At 42.6% G+C, this 22314-nt stretch overlaps 1 protein-coding gene across 1 annotated transcript in view; it reads right to left on the bottom strand.

Moving 5' to 3' along the window:
* The window catches only part of LAD1 (ladinin 1), a 47310-nt gene that overhangs the window by 19159 nt on the left and 5837 nt on the right, over window positions 1–22314 (bottom strand). Inside the window, exons 2-5 of the mRNA XM_030220403.1 lie at window positions 19028–19174; window positions 16012–17116; window positions 11670–11779; window positions 3107–3317 (exon numbers count right to left, since the gene is read on the bottom strand). Of these exons, the coding sequence (XP_030076263.1) occupies window positions 3107–3317; window positions 11670–11779; window positions 16012–17116; window positions 19028–19174 (1573 nt within the window). The remainder of the gene's footprint in view (window positions 1–3106; window positions 3318–11669; window positions 11780–16011; window positions 17117–19027; window positions 19175–22314) is intronic.

Below are 22314 nucleotides of genomic sequence, written 5' to 3'. Positions count from 1 at the left end.
GGCTTACATAGTACCGGAGAGGCCTTTGCAGGCTCCGGTGTGAACAAATACAGGGTGATGTTGTGGTAAGATCAAGTTCATGGGGTACAACCACATTGGGGAATCGGAGAACGGAAGAGTTGTGTTATATCCATTACGTGCTAAATCCATCCTAAATACCAGACAACAAAACTTATTCCATAACTGGACAAAACCGAACTCTCTATACTTGACTGCTTCATTTACTTTGTCACTAATGAACTTTAACGCAATACCACTTTATTTCTCATTCCGGATATGAACTTTCTATACTTGACTGTTTAAATTACTCTGTCGCTTATGAACTTTAATGTAATACCACTTTATATTACTCATTCCGGAATAGGCGATCGCCATTATGGCATAATGTAAGCCACATTGAGCCTGCAAATAGGTGGGAAAATGTGGGATACAAATGCAACAAATAAATAAATAAAGTCTCAGGCCGAAAATAGGCACGTGCCGGTTTTCATTTTGCCGCCCATCCATTTTCTGACACATTCAAAAAAATCCTCTTTTTTTCCAGGTGCGATCAGGAAATGCACCAATGCGCGTGCAAAACACATGCCTACACCAGTGCAGGCCACATTTGGGTGAGCCTTAGTAAAAGGGCCCCATACTTTGTAACTTACTGTGTTCACATATTTGCCACACAACTTAGGCAACTTGTTAAAAAAAAATTACCCTGTGCAGAGGCAGTTTGGAAAATGCCCCCTCACTATTCAGTCAGTATCAGGTGAGCATGGAATTTTCCTACACTTGACTAAGGTAGACATATTCCCCTGGATTCCATAAATGGCGACTAAAGTTGCACGTGTAAGTCAGCACATTTGTGCATGAAACTTCATTGATTAATGAGCTAATCAGTGCCAATAATTGGCTGCCAACAACCGATTATTGGTGTTAAGTGGCCTGAATTAGGAATTCACGCACAGATTGTATTCTATTTTTTATTTATTTATTTATTTATTTTATTTTTATTACATTTGTACCCCGTGCTTTCCCATTCATGGCAGGCTCAATGTGGCTTACATATTGTATACAGGTATGTATTTGTATCTGGGGCAATGGAGGGTTAAGTGACTTGCCCAGAGTCACAAGGAGCTGCCTGTGCCTGAAATGGGAATCAAACTCAGTTCCTCAGTTCCCCAGGACCAAAGTCCACCACCCTAACCACTAGGCCACTCCTCCACTGTTGCTATTCCACTAGCAACATTCCATGTAGAAGTCGGCCTTTGCAGATCACCAATGTGGCCGCGCAGGCTTCTGCTTCTGTGAGTCTGACGTCCTGCACGTATGTGCAGGACGTCAGACTCACAGAAACAGAAGCCTGTGCAGCCTTCTACATGGAATGTTGCTAGTGGAATAGCAACATTCCATGTAGAATCTCCAATAGTAGCAACATTCCATCTAGAATCTCCAATAGTATCTATTTTATTTTTGTTACATTTGTACCCTGCGCTTTCCCACTCAATGGCAGGCTCAATGCGGCTTACATGGGGCAATGGAGGGTTAAGTGACTTGCCCAGAGTCACAAGGAGCTGCCTGTGCCTGAAGTGGGAATCAAACTCAGTTCCCCAGTTCCCCAGAACCAAAGTCCACCACTCTAACCACTAGGCCACTCCTCCACTCCGATCCATGTGTAAATTTATAGGGGCGTGGCTAGGGGGGGCGTTTCAGAGGCATTCCTAGGGCATTCCAAAATTTTACGCGTGTAAATACAGACTTCAGCTGAACCGCGAGGCATTTAACCTGCTTTTGACAGGCATAATTGCCTAAAGTTAGGTGTGATTTACGCCTTAAGCACTATTCTATAAAGAACTTTTACCCTTTATACAATAGTGCTCAGCATATAAAATTTTCGGCACCGATTTTCAGGCGCCACTTATGGAATTTATCCCATTTAGTCTAACCATGACTGGCAGCGGTGCCTCTTGTCAGACCTATGAATGTAGCCAATGGTTTTACATCGGCTACACATGATTGGGCAGAGATGGTCTCTTAGAACCCTGTTGTTCCCAGTTCCATGGGAGTACATAGAAATATAAGCAACACCTCCCCAGGACTGAAGCTGTAACTGCTGAGGAGACATTGGAAGGAGATACCTCTGAAGCTCCCAAACCTAATCTACCAGCAATGTACAGGGTTGTTTTTTTTTTTTTGGGGAGGGGGGGGGTTGGTTCAATATAAGAGAGCACTACCCTTAAATTAAGCCATCACAGTTCATCTATAAATGAACAAGAATTCAGCAAACTTTGAAGATTTTTTTTTTTAATTCCTACTAAGCTAATTGCCTTTACCACATTCTCTGGCAACTAATTACAGAGTTTAATTACACATTCAGTGAAGAAATATTTCTACGGTTTGTTTTACTTCCGTTGCGTGCCCCCTAGTCCTAGTATTTTTGGAAAGAGTAAACAAGCGATTCACAGTTACCCATTCCATTCCACTCATTATTTTATAGACCACTATCATATCTCCCCTCAGCCATCTATTTTCCAAGCTGAAGAGCCCTAGCCGCTTTAGCCTTTCCTCATAGGGAAGTCGTCCTATTCCTTTTATAATTTTCGTCGCCCTTCTCTGTACCTTTTCTAATTCTGCTATATCTTTTTTAAGATGCGGTGAACCAGAATTGCACACAGTATTCAAGGTGCGGTCACACCATGGAGCGATACAAAGCCATTATAACATTCTTGTCTATCTTTGTTTTCAAACTGGGCAAATGATAAAATAAAGGCAAATCCAGATTTTACCTTCCACTGTATTTATGGCTTTGTAATACCAATTTCTCTTAAAACAGCACAAACTAGGAATACATAGACATAACTACTACTACTAATAGCATTTATATAGCGCTACATAACAGCATTAAAACCAGGACTAAATCAAGAGAAGACGACTTTTTGGCCAGTCTTGGCATTATACTTACATCAGTAATCCTTGATTCTACCCCAGTATTGCAAATCCCAAAATGCACCAGGATAGGGCTGAGAGAAATATAGGACTGACCTAACATCTCCCTCCTGGAACTGTTGCTTGGCAGTTCTGTGTGTACACACACACATACTCTCTCACGTCTTTTTTTTACCTTCTTTTCCTCATCAACAGGAATCAGCTTCAGTTTCAGTGACGCTGTCCTCTGCACACTCCTTCCCTTGGCTTCCAAGGCAGATGACATCTTCCCATCCTTGTCTGTTACCCCTGGAGGCTTCCCATCCATACACTGACCCGAGGAATCCAAGTTCTTCCAGGCCTTCCCCACCTCTGTGGCATCTTTAGTCCTTGGGATCTTCACTGAACTGCCAAAAGACCATGGAAATAGAGTAGACATTGAGTCAAGGCATATAAAAGTCATGCTACCAGTCGGTGGCTGCAACCCAGAAACATAGACTATAACAGTGAAACTAGAGTGGCAGGAAGTGCCTACATAACCTCAAAAGTTTATGTTTATCGGGCTCTTGATATATCCACCTTTCAGGACTCCAACCAAAGAGGTTACATAACACCAAATAAAGAAACAAACAAAGCACTATTTGCCCAATTCTATACATCATGCTCCTAAAATCTAGGCACATCTGACAGATGCACTTAGGCATACTCTCTAAGCCAAGCCTACATTCAGACGTGGTTTATAGAATATACTTAGGCTGGGTGGATAAGCCTAAATCTAGGCGCAAAGGCCCAAATTCAGGAGCCACGCGTGTACATATGATTGATGGCCCTGATATGCCCACACTCCTCCCATGACTGTACCCCCTTTTTGGCTGCATGAACAGGAATTTATACATACTTTATAGAATACACCCAGAAAGAGGTGCGCGCAAATTCCAATTAACTCCAATCAGTGTTGATACTTGGTCATTATCAGTCAATTATTATGACTAAGTGGCTCGTTAAGCAATTTAGTAGCACAGGCAAATTGGCCACGTGCTACTTGACGCGCCACATATAGAATCCAGGGTATCTATTATGCTAACATTTTATTATATCTCTGGTATTTGAATTCCAGTGCTGTTAAATGTGTATATTTTTGATACTGTTTCATGGTAGTTCTATTATTAGATTTCAATTTACTGTTTTCAAGTTTACCTCATTTATTGTATTTATGTTTATATTTGGTCATTTTACTTTTGTTATGCTGTTAACAAAATTGTAAGTTTTATGTCAAACTGTACCTGTTGTACACCACCTTAGGTGAATCTCTTCATAAAGGCGGTTAATAAATCCCCATAAATAAATAAAATAAAATAAATTAAATTTCTAGACTAAGAAGGAAGTAGAAGTATGGAGTTGGGGGAAGTGGGCCAGGTTGGTAGCTACAGGATAAGAGGGACAGAATTAGGGATACAGCGACTGTTCTCTGCTCTGCTCCAGGTTCACTCTCTTTCCTCCTGCTCCCTACAGGCTTCCTGGAAGGGAAGGGCTGGAACAGAACATTCCTGCTGCTCTGGAGTTTGAAAAGAAATGATGGCACTGCATTCTAGGCTATTCCCCCAGAAACTAAGGGGTCCTTTTACAAAGGTGTTCTGAAAATAATCAGCGGTAGTGTAGGCATGGGTTTTATGCGCATGCTGAATCATTTTTCAGCGCACCTGTAAAAACGGCCTCTTTTTTTTGCCGAACATGGATGTGCGGCAAAATCAAAATTGCCGTGTGTCCATTTTGGGTCCGAGACCTTACCGCCAGCTGTAGACCTAGCGGTAAAGAATTTTGGCGGTAATGACCTACGCGTGCCAGAAAATAAAAAATATTTTCCAGATGCGTGCCAAAAATGAAATTACTGCGGGAGCCATGCAGTAACTTCATTTTGGCACACGTATTTATTTGGATTTTGCTCACACCTTTTTCAGTAGTAGCTCAAGGTGAGTTACATTCAGGTACTCTGGATATTTCTCTGTCCCAGGAGAGCCCACAATCTAAGTTTGTACCTGAGGCAATGGAGGGTTAAGTGACTTGCCCAAGATCACAAGGTGCAGCTGTGGGATTTGAACTGGAAACCTCTGGATTGCAAGACCGGTGCTCTAACCACTAGGCCACTCCTCCACTCAGCAACATTCCATGTAGAATCACCAATAGTAGCAACATTCCAGAATCTCAAAAAGTGGCAACATTCCATATATTTAGATTTTACTCACACCTTTTTCAGTAGTAGCTCAAGGTGAGTTACATTCAGGTACTCTGGATATTTCTCTGTCCCAGGAGGGCCCACAATCTAAGTTTGTACCTGAGGCAAAGGAGGGTTAAGTGACTTGCCCAAGATCACAGGGAGCAGCAGTGGGATTTGAACCAGCCACCTCTGGATTGCAAGACCAGTGCTCTAACCACTAGGCCACTCCTCCACACATAGAGACATATACGGCTTAGTAAAAGGACCCCTAAGCCCTGTTTATATATCAGAGAAGAAAAAAAGTAAACTAGAAGGAATAGAGCATGAAGCATTCCAAAGTTCCTAATATTTCACTGCTATTCATCAAATGCTAACTCATAGAAGTATGCTTTATAGTAGAATTGGAAAAGGTACAGCGAAGGGCGACGAAAATGATAGTGGGGATGGGACGACTTTCCTATGAAGAGAGGCTGAGAAGGCTAGGGCTTTTCAGCTTGGAGAAGAGACGGCTGAGGGGAGATATGATAGAAGTGTATAAAATAATGAGTGGAATGGATCGGGTGGATGTGAAGCGACTGTTCACGCTATCCAAAAATACTAGGACTAGAGGGCATGAGTTGAAGCTACAGTGTGGTAAATTTAAAACGAATCGGAGAAAATTTTTCTTCACCCAACGTGTAATTAGACTCTGGAATTCATTGCCGGAGAACGTGGTACGGGCGGTTAGCTTGACGGAGTTTAAAAAGGGGTTAGATAGATTCCTAAAGGACAAGTCCATAGACCGCTATTAAATGGACTGGAAAAATTCCTCATTTTTAGGTATAACTTGTCTGGAATGTTTTTACGTTTGGGGAGCGTGCCAGGTGCCCTTGACCTGGATTGGCCACTGTCGGTGACAGGATGCTGGGCTAGATGGACCTTTGGTCTTTCCCAGTATGGCACTACTTATGTACTTATGTACTTATGCTTTAAGGCCCTGTTTAAAATTTTGCTTAAGCCACAAAAATAAGGGAGGTAATTATTTATTATTTATTGCATTTGTATCCCACATTTTCCCACCTATTTGCGGGCTCAGTGTGGCTTGCAATACTTTGTGAAGGATGGAAATACAGTGTTACAGTACAATTATGGGTTACATTGTGAGGAGTTATAGGAAGACATAGTCAAGTCAAAATTCATTAGGGCATGGAAACCATGTGAGGTTATAGAGGGTAAAAGATAAGGCGATAGATCAGATTCAAAAGAACATAGGATATAACGTTTTATCTGTGGGTGGAGTATGAAGTGTGGTGACAATGCGGGGTGAGAGAAGTTCAGAAGGGAGTGTATTGATGCATTTCTATTAGTATGTATGGACTTCATGTGTTTTGATCCTTGCAATAAATTTTCTCGAAGAGATGAGTCTTCAATTGTTTGCGGAAGTCGGTTAATTCGTAGATCATTTTCAGGTTGCGTGGTAGTGTATTCCAGAACTGCGTGCTCATATAGGAGAAGGTTGATGCATGCAGTACTTTGTATTTTACGCCTTTGCAATTAGGGAAGTGGAGATTGAGGAAAGTTCTGGATGATCTTTTAGCGTTTCTGGGTGGCAGGTCTATTAAGTCAGACATGTATGCAGGAGCTTCACCGTGGATGATTTTGTGAACCAAGGTGCATACCTTAAAGGTGATACGTTCCTTGAGTGGGAGCCAGTGTAGTTTCTCACGCAAGGGTTTTGCGCTTTCGTATTTTGGTTTTCCGAAAATGAGTCTGGCTGCTGTATTCTGGGCTGTTTGAAGTTTCCTCAGTATTTGTTCTTTGCAGCCTGCGTATAGTGAGTTGCAATAGTCTAGGTGGCTGAGTACAAGTGATTGCACTAGGCTGCGGAATACGGACCTTGGGAAGAATGGTTTTATTCTTTTCAGTTTCCACATGGAGTAAAACATCTTTTTGGTTGTGTTATTCGCGTGAGTCTCCAGTGTTAGGTGGCGGTCAATAGTGACTCCGAGGATTTTTAAAGTTTCAGCGATTGGCAGATTTAGTTTAGGTGTGTTGATAGCGGTAAATTTGTTCATGTTGTATTGGGAGGTAAGTATGAGGCATTGAGTTTTCTCTGCGTTCAGTTTCAGTCGGAATGCATTACAGAGGGCCAGGGCTAGAAAATAAAAAAAATGGCCTGACGGATAGTCTTAAATCTAGCAGAAGCAGGCGGAGGGAGAACTAGGTGGTTCTGTCTTTGAGACCTCATAGTGAGCTAGAATTAACACCTTAAATCTGATCTGGTAGGTAATTTGTAACCAATGAGCAGCTAGGAAGCAGCATAACTGAATCAAGTTACAAGCACCTGCGATGAGTTTAATAGCTGTATTTTGCACACGTTGAAGAGGAAAAAGTAGAAGAAAACCATTGTATAAAATGTATCAGGAAATTGAAGACACTAACAAAGAAAAAGTCACAGCGGTTAAAGCAGAAGTATCTAAGTGGGGATAAAGGGCCCTAATTTGACAAAGGGCTGAACCCCCCCCCCCCCCCCCCCCCCCCCGGGAATGAATCACTAAAGGAAACCTGTTGGTCAAAACAAAGATGACAGTCTCAAAGAACCTTCCCCCAAAAAAACAATTTTGAGAGAATTGACAGTATAAAAGTAGCTCTGCTTGCAGATCCAGGATTTCAGAAGCAATATTGAGGTTAGAAAAGGTACCGCTTCAATACTAGCCAAACAGATGACACAGGAAATTCATTCTATGAGGACATAATAATAATGGAAAAGATCTACGAAACTCTCAGTATAAGTTATGACAACATCAGCCAGGCCTTATATTCAGTCAACAAACACAGAAGAGGATGAAGAAAGCCACATGGTAGAGCCACGTACCAATGGCTGCGCGTAGCTTAATGTGGATTAATAAGAAAATAATGAAAGAGTGGGGAACATGAATGCTAATCAGGGAAAACCTGCCACACACATGTGCATAAAGCTTCTGCAGCAGTGGCATAGCCACGGGTGGGACTCGGTGGGCACAGGCACACCCAAAGCAGCACGCTGCTGCAGTAGCTGGCAGGGATCCCTAACCCCTGCTAACTGAAGATCTCCCCGAAGGTGCCCAGAAACACCTGTGCTCAGTTTGGCAGTCAGTGGCTACTTCCTGAGCTGCTGACGCTGGTACTCTGTGCATGCTCAGTTTACTCACATGCGCAGAGACTGAATATGCACAGGGTTACCAGTGTTGGCAGCTTAGGACGCTGAGCACTAATGTTTCTGGATGCCTTCAGGGCGAGGGCTTGGGGATCCCTGCCAGCTCAGGTCATCATAATTTCTTTTAAAAGCGTAGTTTGAGGGGGAGGGAGCATCTTGAGGCTGGGGGCAGGGCGAGGTGGAGAGGACATTTTGTGCCCCCCCCCCCCATTTCCCCCTTAGGCTCACCTAAAATCCGCTCTCTGGCTACATTACTATTCTTCGAATATGGATGGCTGCGGGAAATGAAAGTGCCAGCTCACATCTGTACATGAACCAGAATATTAGCCTTACAAAAATGATTTTGCCCATAAAAGTTTTGCGAGGCTGATATTTATGTGCAGAACATTCTGGTTCATGCACAGGTCTGTGCTACCACTTTCATTCTCTTCAGACACAAACACAGAACTGTTACCTCCTATCTTTTAAAATTGCAGGTACTTGCTACGGTTGCTTAAAAAAAAAAAAGAGAGAGAAAGAAAAAAAAACTGTCTGTAAATTGCAAAACTGGCATTACATAGTAACATAGTAACATAGTAGATGACGGCAGAAAAAGACCTGCACGGTCCATCTAGTCTGCTCACGATAAACTCATATGTGTATACCTTACCTTGAATTTGTACCTGTCTTTTTCAAGGCACAGACCGTATAAGTCTGCCCAGCAGTATTTCCCGCCTCCCAACCACCAGTCCCGCCTCCCATCACCGGCTCCGGCACAGACCCCGTATAAAAGTCTGCCCTCCCCTATCCTAGCCTCTCAACCACCAACCCCTCTTCCCCCCTCCTCTTGAGTAACCCTTCTACACTGCTGTGGACCTGGCAGTGAATTTCTCACATTATGCATGTTAAAATCCCCAGTTTTCTTCTGTACATTTTGGAAAAATACCTAACGGCCCTAATACCATTTAATGTACTGTACACCCATGTGTACCACATGAGTTAATGTCTACACTCAGCCCCTATGGTATCCAGTTTAAAACAGGGTGTTTGTCTTAATCCAGCTTCCTTGCTCAATAATTAAAATGGAAACAAAACAATTTGCTTTTGGAATATTTTTACTGTGCCGTGTACACCAAAGCGCCATGTGTAGGCTTTGGGATTAATAAACGAACGGGACTGGAAAAAAAAATACAGTGCAACTTGGTACACATGATGGGGCTCATTTTCAAAACACTTAGACTTACAAAGTTCCATAGGTTACTAAAGAACTTTGTAAGTCTAAATGCTTTGAAAATGCACCTCTTGGTACACTTTACAGATGCATGTTTAGTATTTTGAAAGGCAAGCTGGGGATGTGAATTCTTCCGACCACTCCTTGCTCCAGACAGCCATATTTGGGTTGGAAAGGATGAAGGGCAGTAAGATGGGGAAAAGACCACTGGCATATTACTGTAGGCTCACTGATGACACTTTCAGAACCTGCTTAGCTACACCATCATCATCATTGCACCGTATGGTCTTTAGAGACCATCGGAGCCAGTGGTAGAATCCATCCTGCTTGCCCGAGGTCCTTTCCTGTCTTGAACCATGTGTACTGCACATTGGATGTCCAGTCCAGTCCACTGTCAGATATCATCCATCCATCCATCTTCTTTTTGTTTGATCGTCCTCTTTCCCCCACTCCTTCGGCTCTTCCAAGCATCTAAATTGAAGTTGACCTATAAATTGCAACTCTGTTCCCTATTCATAGGTGGAGTGGGGGGAGGGAGGAAGGAGGTTTGCCCCTTTAATCAAGTTCCATTTCAGAATGTCTTGCACCGATTCTGAACTTTCATTTAGAGTCACAGATACTTGCACAGAGTAAATACCGAACCATAGATGCTTATTAAGTAAGAATTTGCATTTATAGACTAACATTCTATGCATGCAAGGAAGCCAAAAGCAATTAAAATACTTTAGAAACATGGAATGGAATGTCAGGTTGCCAACGCTGCCTCCCTTCTAATTCACATGATGCAATGCATTCCAATCTGAGCAGGGAAGTTAATATTTCCCCAATTACAATTAATTGTACTAAGGTAGAAGGAGATGGAGCGATTTTGTCAAATCCATGGCAGAGTTTGGCACTAGATTGAGAGCAGGAGGAGATAACAGGCCCCTTTTACTAAGCCGCGCTAGCGATTCCTGGCGCAGCAATACTGACAAAGCCCATTCACTTTGAATGGACTTCGTCAGCATTGCCGCACGGGAATCGCTGAAACGGCTTGAGATGGCTAAGGTCACAGCTCTAACCACTAGACCATACAAGGTTACATTGGTCCTTCCTGTAATATGAATAACATTTTATTGGTGCTGTGTTGGAAAACACGGATTACAAAAAGAAAAAGATTCCGATTTCTATTTGTAAATTTTGTGGGAATCCACAGGCAACCCCACTACGTCACCCTCTCTGAGAGAGAGGCCGCTGCATCCATGGAATTCAATTCCAGAGCAGTATTTCATTAAAAATATATATAATAATAATAATAATTCTCTGTTTTTGAATGTTTCTTTTTCAAAGTTTATTTGATTATTGCTCAAAGTTGTTGTTTTTTTAAATGCTGATTATTGAATATGAGGTGGTCAAATTATTCATAAATTAAAACATGAAGTTCAGCTCTGTAACTGGAGCCGACTGGCATAACGGCCTTATTCAGTTTTATCAGACGTCATGGGAGTCAGTGCCTTACTGAGTAGCTTTTCACGGGGCTGGAGTGGTAACAAAGGACCTCAAGTCCAGTGGATAATACTAACCCTTGTGTGCAGTAACCAGGCTGTCCTATGTCACGGCACTGACGGATACACATCAGCTGCCCAAGCTTTCTTGTTACCATGCTCACAAGAGGGGAAAGAATTTCCATAGCCAGGGCAAGCCCTCCGTCATAAGCAGGGAGAATAAAACTTGAATTTAATGGCCAGCTCTTTGGAAATGATGCCAGACCTGCAGCTCATTTTGTGGCTGTCAGAAAATCATTAGGACAATAGCTGGTAGGCTTATCCCTAAAGATTAAAGAATGCTTTCGGTTTCACCAATCCCTATTGTGGGCTGTTCTGGGAACCATATTGGGACATGGAGAAAACCAGAACCTATCCTGGCTTTAACACCTTTTATACCAACACAACCTACAAGCAATCCAGTCCACTATTGCATGATCAAGATCGTTCATAAATATACCGAAAAACTTGACTTAGGTTTCAAAGCCTATTTGGCTAATTAAAGTCCACGCCAATGCCACACCAAATCTGACCTCACTATGATATGCTTGTATGGCTTGCTAGAACTGATAACATTACCTAATTTTTTGGATTTGCCAGGAATGTTTCACTTAGCCAATGGATAGCGTCCTTTACCTGACGAAGACCTGCGACCTGTATTTCTGGGTTGGGCTCAGGGGACTGGCGGGTCCTTCCAGAGACATCTGCTTGTTTAACTGCTTCGCGCTATGGTCTCTCTCATTTGCCTGCAGAAAACAAGACAATAAGTCAATGCGCTGGCCGAGACAGTCCTACGAACAAAAAGTCAGCAATCAGGATGTGTTGAAATAGTCTTAGTTTGCAGAGCTAAATTGCAGTGTGCTTCTACAGGTCTCATAAAAGCTCTCCAAAGAAGGGATAATAAGATGGTTAGAAATTAGATGAAAGAACATAAGGGCCTTATATATTTTCCTATTGGTATTTTGTTGGTGAAGATGCAGAAAGACAGGGGACAAAGGAAGACAGGAAAGATGAAAAAGTGACAGACATAAGACAAGAGAGGCAGAATAAGCCCTAACAACTGCAGTTTTACCAGCTTCATTGTAAATGGGGATCACACAGGAAGGTTCCTATTTGGAGATCATTTTAAAAGGAATTTCCAGTGTTTTACATACCACTTCTTCTCTGCCCTCCCCCTCCCCCCAAGAGTCCAGGGTGGGAGATGCATTTGAACTTAAAAGAGACTTAAAATGTGTAACTGATTGAGCCTCAATATTCAGCATCTTAGAAATATTATATCATTAGTAAAAAAAAAGGCCCATTTCTGACACAAATGAAACAGGCGCTAGCAAGGTTTTCCTCGGAGTGTGTATGTTTGAGAGAGTGTATGTGAGAGTGACTGTGTGTGAGAGACAGAGTGAATGTGCAAGTGTGTGTGTGAGAGAGAGAGAGTGAGTCTGGGTGTGAGTGTGTCTGTGAGAGAGAGAGAGAGAGAGAGAGAGAGAGAGAGTGTGTTTGAGAATGAGAGTGTGTGCAAGTGTGTATGTGAGACACAGTGTGAGAGAGAGAGAGTGTGTTTCACACAGATACAGTGTGTGCGAGAGAGTGTGTGTGAGACACAGACTCTCTGTGAGACTGAGTGTATGAGACCAAGAGAGTGTGTGAGTGACTGTGTGACACATAAAGAGTGAATGTGATACAGTGTGAGACATAGAGTGTGTGAGAGACAGCGTGTGAGAGTGAGAAAGACATTGACTGTGAGAGAGAGAGTGTGTGTGTGACAGATACCTCCCCCCCTCTCTGGTGTCAGGCCCCCCCTCTCTCTCTGGTGTCCGAGCGTTACTGTGCAGGACACTGAGTTCTGGCTGTGCTTCAAGGAACCGACCAATCCTATTTAATAGAATGCACCTCCAACATTCTGAAGCCGAGAAACCTCGTGTGGTTGGTCACTTCTGCTTGTGACGAACCCGGAAGTACGTGATGTCAATTCAGGAGACGGATACAGACAGCAGGAATGCCTCAGCCATGCAGTCAGCTTCAGAATGTTGGAGGTGCGTTTTATTATATAGGATATGCAGTAGCACAATTTTCTGCTGTCCCATCAGGGCCGGCTTAACCATTAGGCAGATCAGACAGCTGCTAAGGGTGGTAACTTCTAGGAATGACATTAAGGCAGTATAATAGGTTCTGACAGCCACACAATCTCAATGAACCATAAGTGCATCACAGGTAAATGGCTTTTCTCAATTATCCTCATTATGTATATATATGAAATAAAGTTTAATATGTGAAATGTCCAATTTAATATGTGATGTCCAATTATGTGTTCTTATAGGATCATTCTGGGAGAGATTACATTGAGGTGATTATGACTGTGTTGTTTAATTATCAGAATGTCATGGGTGGATCCTAGGGGCCCGAAAGTTAATTGAAGGGGGTATAAGGCTGGCAATGTGCCTCTCTTGCAGCAGCCATGCATTTCACCTGCCGGGTTAGACCCAGAGATGGTGGAAGGAAGGGGCTGGGTCATCATCTCTAGGAAGAAAGAGCCCAGGGGATAAGGGTATGGTTCTAATAAACACATCTGGACAGTCTCGTCACTCAACTGCCCCAGATCATTACCTTGATAGAACGTTTTAGAAAATTAAGAGACAGTGGTGCAGACTCAGCTAGAATTGGTAACCTTTGAAGGTTTTTGATTTTTTTTTTTTTAGAATAAATAGTGAAGATTAGAAGGTGTTCTCTGGTAATGCTGTCATTGTAATAGTGAACTTGGCCTTTAGAATAGGTGGAAGTTGCATCCTTGCTCAGGACAACCCAAGGAGACTGATCTAGTCCTGGGTCTGCCCCACTTCTTACTTGTCTTATGGAAAATCAGAACTACATCCAGTGAATTAGCCACTTGGTGGCAGCACACGCATGATGTGGCTGGCAGGGATGCCCAAGTCCCACCAGCTGAGAACTCCCAACAACTGTCCCTCTTGCATACCTTGTAAATAGCAGATCTTCGCCTGCAGCGAGCAGCAACTGATACGTGCTGTTCGCACTGGCCCCACACCCTTCCCTCTGATGTATTCCCGCCTATGCGGAAATAGGAAGCTGCATAAGTGGGAAGGCTGTGGGGCCAACATGAGCAGTGTGTATTAGTTGCTGCTTGCTGCCAGTGAAAATCTGCTATTTAAAAGGTATGCGGGGTAGGGGGATGTTTGAGAGACCATATGGCATGAGGCAAGAGAGGGAGAGAAACCAAATAGAATGTTAGGTATTATTAGGAAAGGAATGGAAATCAAAACTGAGGACGTTATAATGCCTTTGTATCGCTCCATGGTGCGACTGCACCTCGAATATTGTGTTCAATTCTGGTCGCCGCATCTCAAAAATGATATAGTGGAATTAGAAAAGGTGCAGAGAAGGGCGACAAAAATGATAAAGGGGATGGGACAACTTCCCTAGGAGAAAAGACTAAAGCGGCTAGGGCTCTTCAGCTTGGAGAAAAGGCGGCTGAGGGGAGATATGATAGAGGTCTATAAAATAATGAGTGGAGTTGAACGGGTAGATGTGAAGCATCTGTTCACGCTTTCCAAAAATACCAGGACTAGGGGGCATGCGATGAAGCTACAAAGTAGTAAAATTAAAACAAATCGGAGAAAATGTTTCTTCACTCAACGTGCAATTAAACTCTGGAATTCGTTGCCAGAGAATGTGGTAAAGGCTGTTAGCTTAGCAGAGTTTAAAAAGGTTTGGATGGCTTCCTAAAGGAAAAGTCCATAGAACATTATTAAATTGGACTTGGGGAAAATCCACTATTTCTGGGATAAGCAGTATAAAATGTTTTTGTACTTTTTGGGGATCTTGCCAGGTATTTGTGAGCTGGATTGGCCACTGTTGGAAACAGGATGCTGGGCTTGATGGACCTTTGGTTTGTCCCAGTGTGGCAATACTTATGTACTAAATCACTTGTGGGACAGGGTGGAGTTCTTCTGCCCACCCATCTTGGGCCCAGACTACGCCCCTGACTACATCTCCATGCATGAAATGGAGCTAAGGCAGGAGGACTGGATCGGTCTGTTTGGAGTGATTTGGCTGAGGTGGCAGCTCTAGATTCAGGAGTTGCTGTCATAGCTTTCGAAGTGGTCCATTTCCAGCCTTTTTTTATGTACTGAGCTGATCAGAAGCGTACAACTGGAAGGACACAGTCTAATGTTTGACAGATGAAAGCTCTCTTTATGGACCTGCTCCCTGCTGCTGCTATAGCATTGTGAGAGGGCCCAGCAACCCTCCTTGATTACCAGCAGTACAGAAGATTGGGGCTGTAACTGAGGTCAGGACTAGGGTTTTAGGTGCTCTATGACCCAGCCTCCCTGTGCCAAGCACAAGAGCCCAGAGTTAATGAGCTGGATCACACAAACCATAACAGAAACAGGATGGTATGCCAGCGAATGTACTGAAAAAACAAACACCCGACATGACCGTGTTTCGGCCTCTGCCTGCATCAGGGGTACGCAACTGCCAGTTACTTGTTTCACTAGCTAAAGCAATTGTTCAGTGCTATATAGGCCACAGTGCTAGACTGCAATAATCAGCCAATGATCCTACTTGATCTCCCACAAGTATTGAGGGAGGTAACCTGGACAAGGGTACGCGCTTTCACTCATGCAGTGTCGAAGCACAAAACTCTTGGCTTGGTTGGGGGGGGGGGGGGGGGGTCTTTCTCTGTGATGAGAGAGTGCACAGTTTTGAGCCAGGTAGGCTGGTTAACATTTGAATACTAATCTGTGAAACCATTTTGGAGGACAGGTGGTAGAGAATGAGGTACGTTATATGGACCCGTTGAAATATACCATACCAGGATAATATAATGAAAGGGTTATATTTCATCCATAAAGGCCAGACAATAGTGTATGGGGTTTGGGTTAAATAATGAAGAAATGTACCCCTCCATTCCCATCCTTTCTCCTTCCCTCCAGACCCCCCAAAATGTGTATAGATGAAGACTTACGGGTGTGGATAGCACAGCGGTATCTCCACTGTTCCTTGCATCTGATGGATCATACTTCTCCTTTGGTTTGTTATCTTGATGCTTCTCTTCTTTTGACTCTCTATCACTCTTTGGCTGTTTCACATAATTCTCTTTGTTTAGTCTCTGCTTTCCTCCATCACCCTTAGGTTCTCCCACATGCTCCTGCTCACTTAGTCTCTGTTCTCTTGTTCCACTCTTCTGCTTTCCCACATGCTCATTTAATTTCTGCTCTCTTCCTCCATTCTTCAGCTGTCCTGCAGACATCTGCTCATTTAGTGTCTGTTCTCTTGTTCCACTCTCCTGTTCTCTTGCATGCTGCTGCTTGTTTAGTGTCTGTTCTCTTGTTCCACTCTCCTGTTCTCTTGCATGCTGCTGCTTGTTTAGTGTCTGTTCTCTTGTTCCACTCTTCTGCTCTCCCTCATGCACCTGCTCATTTAATTTCTGCTCTCTTCCTCCATTCTTCAGCTGTCCTGCAGACATCTGATCATTTAGTCTCTGCTCTTTTGTTCCACTCTCCTGTTCTCCCACATGCTGCTGCTCAATTAATTTCTGGTCTCTTCCTCCTCCAGTCTTCAGCTGTCCCATATACTTCTGCTTGTTTAGACTCTTCTCTCTTGTTCCACTCTCCTGTTCTCTTGCATGCTGCTGCTGCTGCTCGTTTAGTCTCTGCTCTTTTGTTCCACTCTTCTGCTCTCCCACATGCTGCTGCTCGTTTAGTCTCTGTTCTCTTGCTCCACTCTTTTGCTCTCCCACATGCTGCTGCTCATTTAGTTTCAGCACTCTTCCTCCACTTCTCGGTTCCTCTGCCTGCTGCTGCTCACCAGGTCTCTGTTCGCTCTCCCCACTCTTCAGCTCTCCCACATGCTTCTCTTCCTTCTTTCTGGTCTTTGGTTCTAAAGCATCCCGTTGCTCACCTCCAGATTCTAAGTCCCCATTCTGCTGCTCATCTTTTGAGCATTGCAGTATCTCCACCTGCCGTTTCTGCCTCCTCTCCTCCCTCTTCTTCAATATCTCCAGGAACTCTTGGTCATCGTCCTGGGCACTTGGTGTTTCTTGAGGCTCGGGATCTTCCAAGACCTGTACCCTAATACAAAGAAACTCATTAAATAGTGGTTGTAGTCTCATCTCAAGGGTTTCCATGCCTAACTCCTAGGTTCAAGAGATGTGGAAACCCCTTCCTTCATTATTAGCATAGCGAACATTACGAGGACAGGAAAAATAGCTTGCATTTAATCAAAAGTGTGGGAGAAGGGGGAAGGAGTTAGATCATTACAGTTGAACCAGGACAAGTTTTGAACCAATGCGTGTAAATCCCAGCTGTTTCTTAATGAATGACTATCCATAACCTGCAAGTTTGCCCAGTTTGGATAAGTTTTGACAAGTCAAAGATACCATCCTTTGTTCCATCTTAATATGGCAGAAACCTGCAAAAAGGTTTCAGAAATCCAAAATAAATGATGTAAATCTGGATTTAAACAAAATGGGATCAAAAGGTGCTCTGATGATCCAAGCAAATCTGAATCTAGCATGTCCAGACACAAACCAATCTCAAAAAGCGATGGAGGTGACCTATCTTTCTCTCAAAGTGTTTTAGTCAAATTCTGGATCTTGTTCCACATATTCCTCCTAATTCTATAAAAGTTGCCAAAACTTGTGTATGCAAATTTGGGCGTGTGTCCAATTTGCGCATACAATGTAATTGAATAAGAAGCTAATTAGTGTCAATACTTGGCTTAACAAGCAATTATCTGCACTAATTAGATTTAATTGGCATTTGTGTGTAAATTTAGACATGGGATCCGTGCCTAAAATTTACGCCCAATCTGAAAAAAGGGGTGTGGAAATGGGAGGATCATGAGAATAATGGAAGAATTCTTAATTTGTTACAGAATAACAGGGATAGACACCTAATTTAAGCATGTACATTTACACCATGTTTCAGTTGGTACAAAAAGGCTGCTCCATAAAAACCACAGGAGTGGAAAGAAAACCGATATCCCATGGAGAATCACACGAAAAGACAAGGAGTGGGAACAGAGTCAGGATCTTCGAAAAAGACCAGAGATGCTGGTTGTAGATAGTAAACTTTAATAAAAGATGACTCAACAAGGTACAATGTTTCGGCACAAGGGGTGCCTTCTTCAGGAGTCTTGCTATCTGCGTATAAAAATCTGGATCCTCACTTTGTGTACTCTAAAAGGTAGTGGTCTTTAGAAAGATCTTTTGTGGTGGAGATGAATGCTGCTGCTTCTGAACCGCTATGGAACACCACCACAAAAGGTCTTTCTAAAGACCACTACCTTTTAGAGTTCACAAATTGAGGATCCAGCTAACAAGACTCCTGAAGAAGGCACCCCTTGTGCTGAAACATGGTACCTTGTTGAGTCATCTTTTATTAAAGTTTACTATCTACAACCAGCATCTCTGGTCTTTTTCGAAGAGCTTGACTCTGTTCCCACTCCTGGTCTTTTCGCTCCGAAACACAGGCATGATTCCCGGGCGTAAGCACTATTCTATAAACCATGCCTAACTTTAAGCTGTTTTCACTTGTAAAGCACCTTGATGGACTTTTTGCTGTCAAAAGGCGATCAAGCAAGTCAAATAAATCAATAGAAAAAAATAAAATAAACAAAAGCCACAACCCAGTCCTAGAGGCAGAAGCACCCTTAATAGGTCTGGTTTTCAGAACAGCCAGAATTAGCATATATGAGATAACTTTGCCTAGATTATAATAGCTGTTATGAAGATCAGACCAGCTAGAAGTGCCTCAGTCATCTGTTCTATCTGCATCAGAGGGAAGCATGAATTAGAGACATGGTATAGAACTGAGACTGACAAGTAGCTGAACCTCTTGGTGTTTCTACCTGCTGTACTATATGTTGTGCTACCTTTAAAAGGATTTTCAGCAGACAACACAAACGTTAATGGGTACAAAGGAGAGTCTAAGCTTAGTGTAAAACTCTGCTATAAAGGTTTAGTTAATGCTGTGGCCTACCTTTCCTCTGCTTTCTGCTGTTCCGTGGCTGGAAGGCTCACAGAGACACTGGTGTCTACATCTGTGGTTGAGCTTAAGTTTCGGTTCCTCCTGCGTTGCTCCCGCTCCTGTTCCTCCTCATCCTCCTGGGTCCTTTGCCTGGCAAGGCTGTTAGGGGAGAAGAAATAGTAGCAGCGATTGACAGCAGAAAGACACCAGCCTGCTACATCTAGTCTTCCTAATGCGAGTTCCTCCACTACACGTAGAAAAGCATATCAAAGTCCATTCGCAACTCAACACCAGCTCCCTACTCCCCAATTTTCTTAGCTTGAACATTCAACCTTTTCCTACCACTGCTCTGTGTAGCAGTGCTAAGCATGCCCTGAATGTGTCAGACTGGAGATCTACACTGGTACCACTTCCACTGGTAGAGCGTGTCAGGCCTTGTCATCTTTGTCTATCTTTCCTACCAAACCAACATGAAATCCAATACCAAGGTCCCCTTAAGTGTCTTATTACTGATCCACACACCTAGCATAGCTATGTCATTGTCCAAAACATCTGGCTTCCCCATGCTTATTGAAATTTGACTTTTAACCATGATTAGTCCATGAAAGTCACTCCAGTGGCATTTTGGAAATCTTTTTGAAAGCGCATTGCAATCGCATACTGCTGTGTGCAGGTTACCCGTTGGCTACCCCCATGGCTTGTGGTACTAGTAGGTCATACTTCCGCTATCCCTTCACTATTTGCAACTAAGAATCTTTTGGGTGTATCCTATGACCTTCTATAGAGAAACAGAGAAAATGATGGCAGACAAAGACCATACAGCTGAACAAGTCTGCCCATTCATACCATCTACTAATCTCTACCCTATCTCTTCCTCTCCCTTAGAGATTTTCTGTGCTTGTCCCATGCTTTCTTGAATGCAGATACACTGTCTCCACCTCCTCCACCATTCCATGTTTCCACTAACCTTTCTGTAAAGGAATATTTCCTTAGATGACTCCTGAGTCTATCCTTTTGCACCTTCATGTTATGCCAGAGCATCCTTTCAGTTGGAAGAGACTCACTTCCTGTGCATTTTTACCTTGGAGGTATTTAAACGCCTCTATCATAGCTCCCCATCTCTTGCCTTTCTTCCAAAGTATATATATTGAGATCTTTAAGTCTGGTCCCATATGCTTTATGACGAAGACCACTGACCATTTTAGTAGTTGCCCTCTGGACCAATTCCATCCTATTTATATCTTTTTAAAGGTATTGTTTTATCTTCCCACAATTTAGTGTGGGAGGGCACTTCAAGCATTTTCCTCTCTTTCTGTGGGCAAAAACTATTCCTGATATTTTTGAGTCTACCTCCTTGGAACTTCATTTTCATGACTCCTTATTCTGAAAGTTCATTCCATTGATAGAGATTTAGTTCTTGACCATTACTTAATAATACCTCTGAGGTATACGTATTTGAATGTCTCTATTATATCCCCTATGTCTCTTGTCCTCTAAGGTAGACATATTTAGGTCCTTAAATCTGAAATTATTTCTGATGCAGACTTTCTCTCACTGATCACTTTTGAGTGGAGGATAAATGCTGGGGTCTTGCTCTTTGCACACCACAATTTGACATACATATACAGTACAACGCCTATTATCCAGATGTGCAATTATCTGGACCGGTATCAGCCCCCCCCCCCCCCCCAAGTCTCCATTTCCCACAGATAGTTGAAAAATTAAAATTGCTCACCAGAAGGATGCGGAACCATCCGGAAGTGGATAGAAAGAAGACCCCGCAAAGATTCACTATATTGTGAGTGCCTGCGCTCCATTCGTGGTCACCTTTACGTGCATGTGCATCAATATGAGACACGTGCTACTCAGTGAAGCTTCGCAGGGCCTTCTTTCTATCCAGCTTCAGACTGTGCCGTATCCTTCTGGTGAGCAATTTTAATATTTCATCCAGATTTATGTTTATCCGGACCACCCCTTGCCGAGAATAGTCCGAATAATCAGCATCGTACTGTACATACATAGTTTTGTGGAAGGAAATCTGCGTTTTTCCTCTCTTTGATATATATAACTCCTGGAGCAGGCACTACCCCCAAAACATGACCCATGTCGAGGTCTTGTTGAAGGTCATGTAATTTGTTGCATGATTTGTATGTCAATTAGTTTATTAAAACTTTTTTTTTTCATTTCTCAAATAATAACATAAGATCACTCTTGCACAAGCAAAACACAGAAGAAACATTGCTCAAGAGGAAATCCATCATACTACAGGAAAACATTCTCAAATCTTCCTTAGACCATAAAAGGCGGAGGAGAGGATATAGCAGGAGAAAAGAAAAAAAGAAGAAATATTTTTTAAGATCTGAAATAAATCACAAAAGGTACCACACTGTGAAAAGAGCCCCCCCCCCCCCACCCCACACTTAAATTGTCATAATGTAATATCAGAAAAACGCTCAAATGGACTTCTTCATATTCAGAAAAGCTCTCAATTACTCCAGGGTGAAGAAGCTAAAAGCTCACTTTTTTGATGCTGCTTTTAACTCCTAACCCTTATTCACTTATTCAGAACTCTTATTTTATCATCCTCACTTTAATATTCCATTATCTCTTGTTTGTCCTGTTTGACTGTCCTAATTAGATTGTAAGCTCTGTCGAGCAGGGACTGTCTCTTCATGTTCAAGTGTACAGCGCTGCGTACGTCTAGTAGCGCTTTAGAAATGATAAGTAGTAGTAGTAGTAAGACATATTTGGTTCCTCCAAGTTTAACCACACATTTGCATGGGTATGCCTGTTGCACCCAAATTTTTAGTCTCTTTCCTCATTGCTAGAAACAACTTCCTTCTTTCTTGGGTAGTTTTTGTGACATCGGGATAGATCCAGATCTTTTTTCCAAGAAATCACTCGGATGCATGATGGAAATAGAATTTCAAAATTGCATTAAGATCTTGCTCAAATATTAAAGAAACCAACAAAGTATCTCTTTCAGATGTTCCAGATACACATTCTTCAAGAATAGCCGACATGTTGTTCCAATCCAACTGTGGCCTCAGGTTACCATTACCCTGCAATTCACCATAAGAATTTTTTTTGAGGATATGGGTAAATAATATATTTTATTTATCGGGGGAACAGCTTCTGGGGAATCTTTCAGAATTTCAACCAAATACCTCTTGAATAAATCAGGGGTCTTTGGAACGTTCAGCAGCCTGAGATTATAGTTCTCAATTTTTTCAATTTTTCTATGCATAGCAAGGATATCTTTAACAACAGGTACCTTAAAATCTTTTTAATTCCCTTTG

Source organism: Microcaecilia unicolor, chromosome 12, assembly GCF_901765095.1.
Source record: "Microcaecilia unicolor chromosome 12, aMicUni1.1, whole genome shotgun sequence".
Lineage (NCBI taxonomy): Eukaryota > Metazoa > Chordata > Amphibia > Gymnophiona > Siphonopidae > Microcaecilia > Microcaecilia unicolor.
Note: the sequence above shows the minus strand (reverse complement) of the source record. Positions and strands in the feature narration are given on the sequence as shown.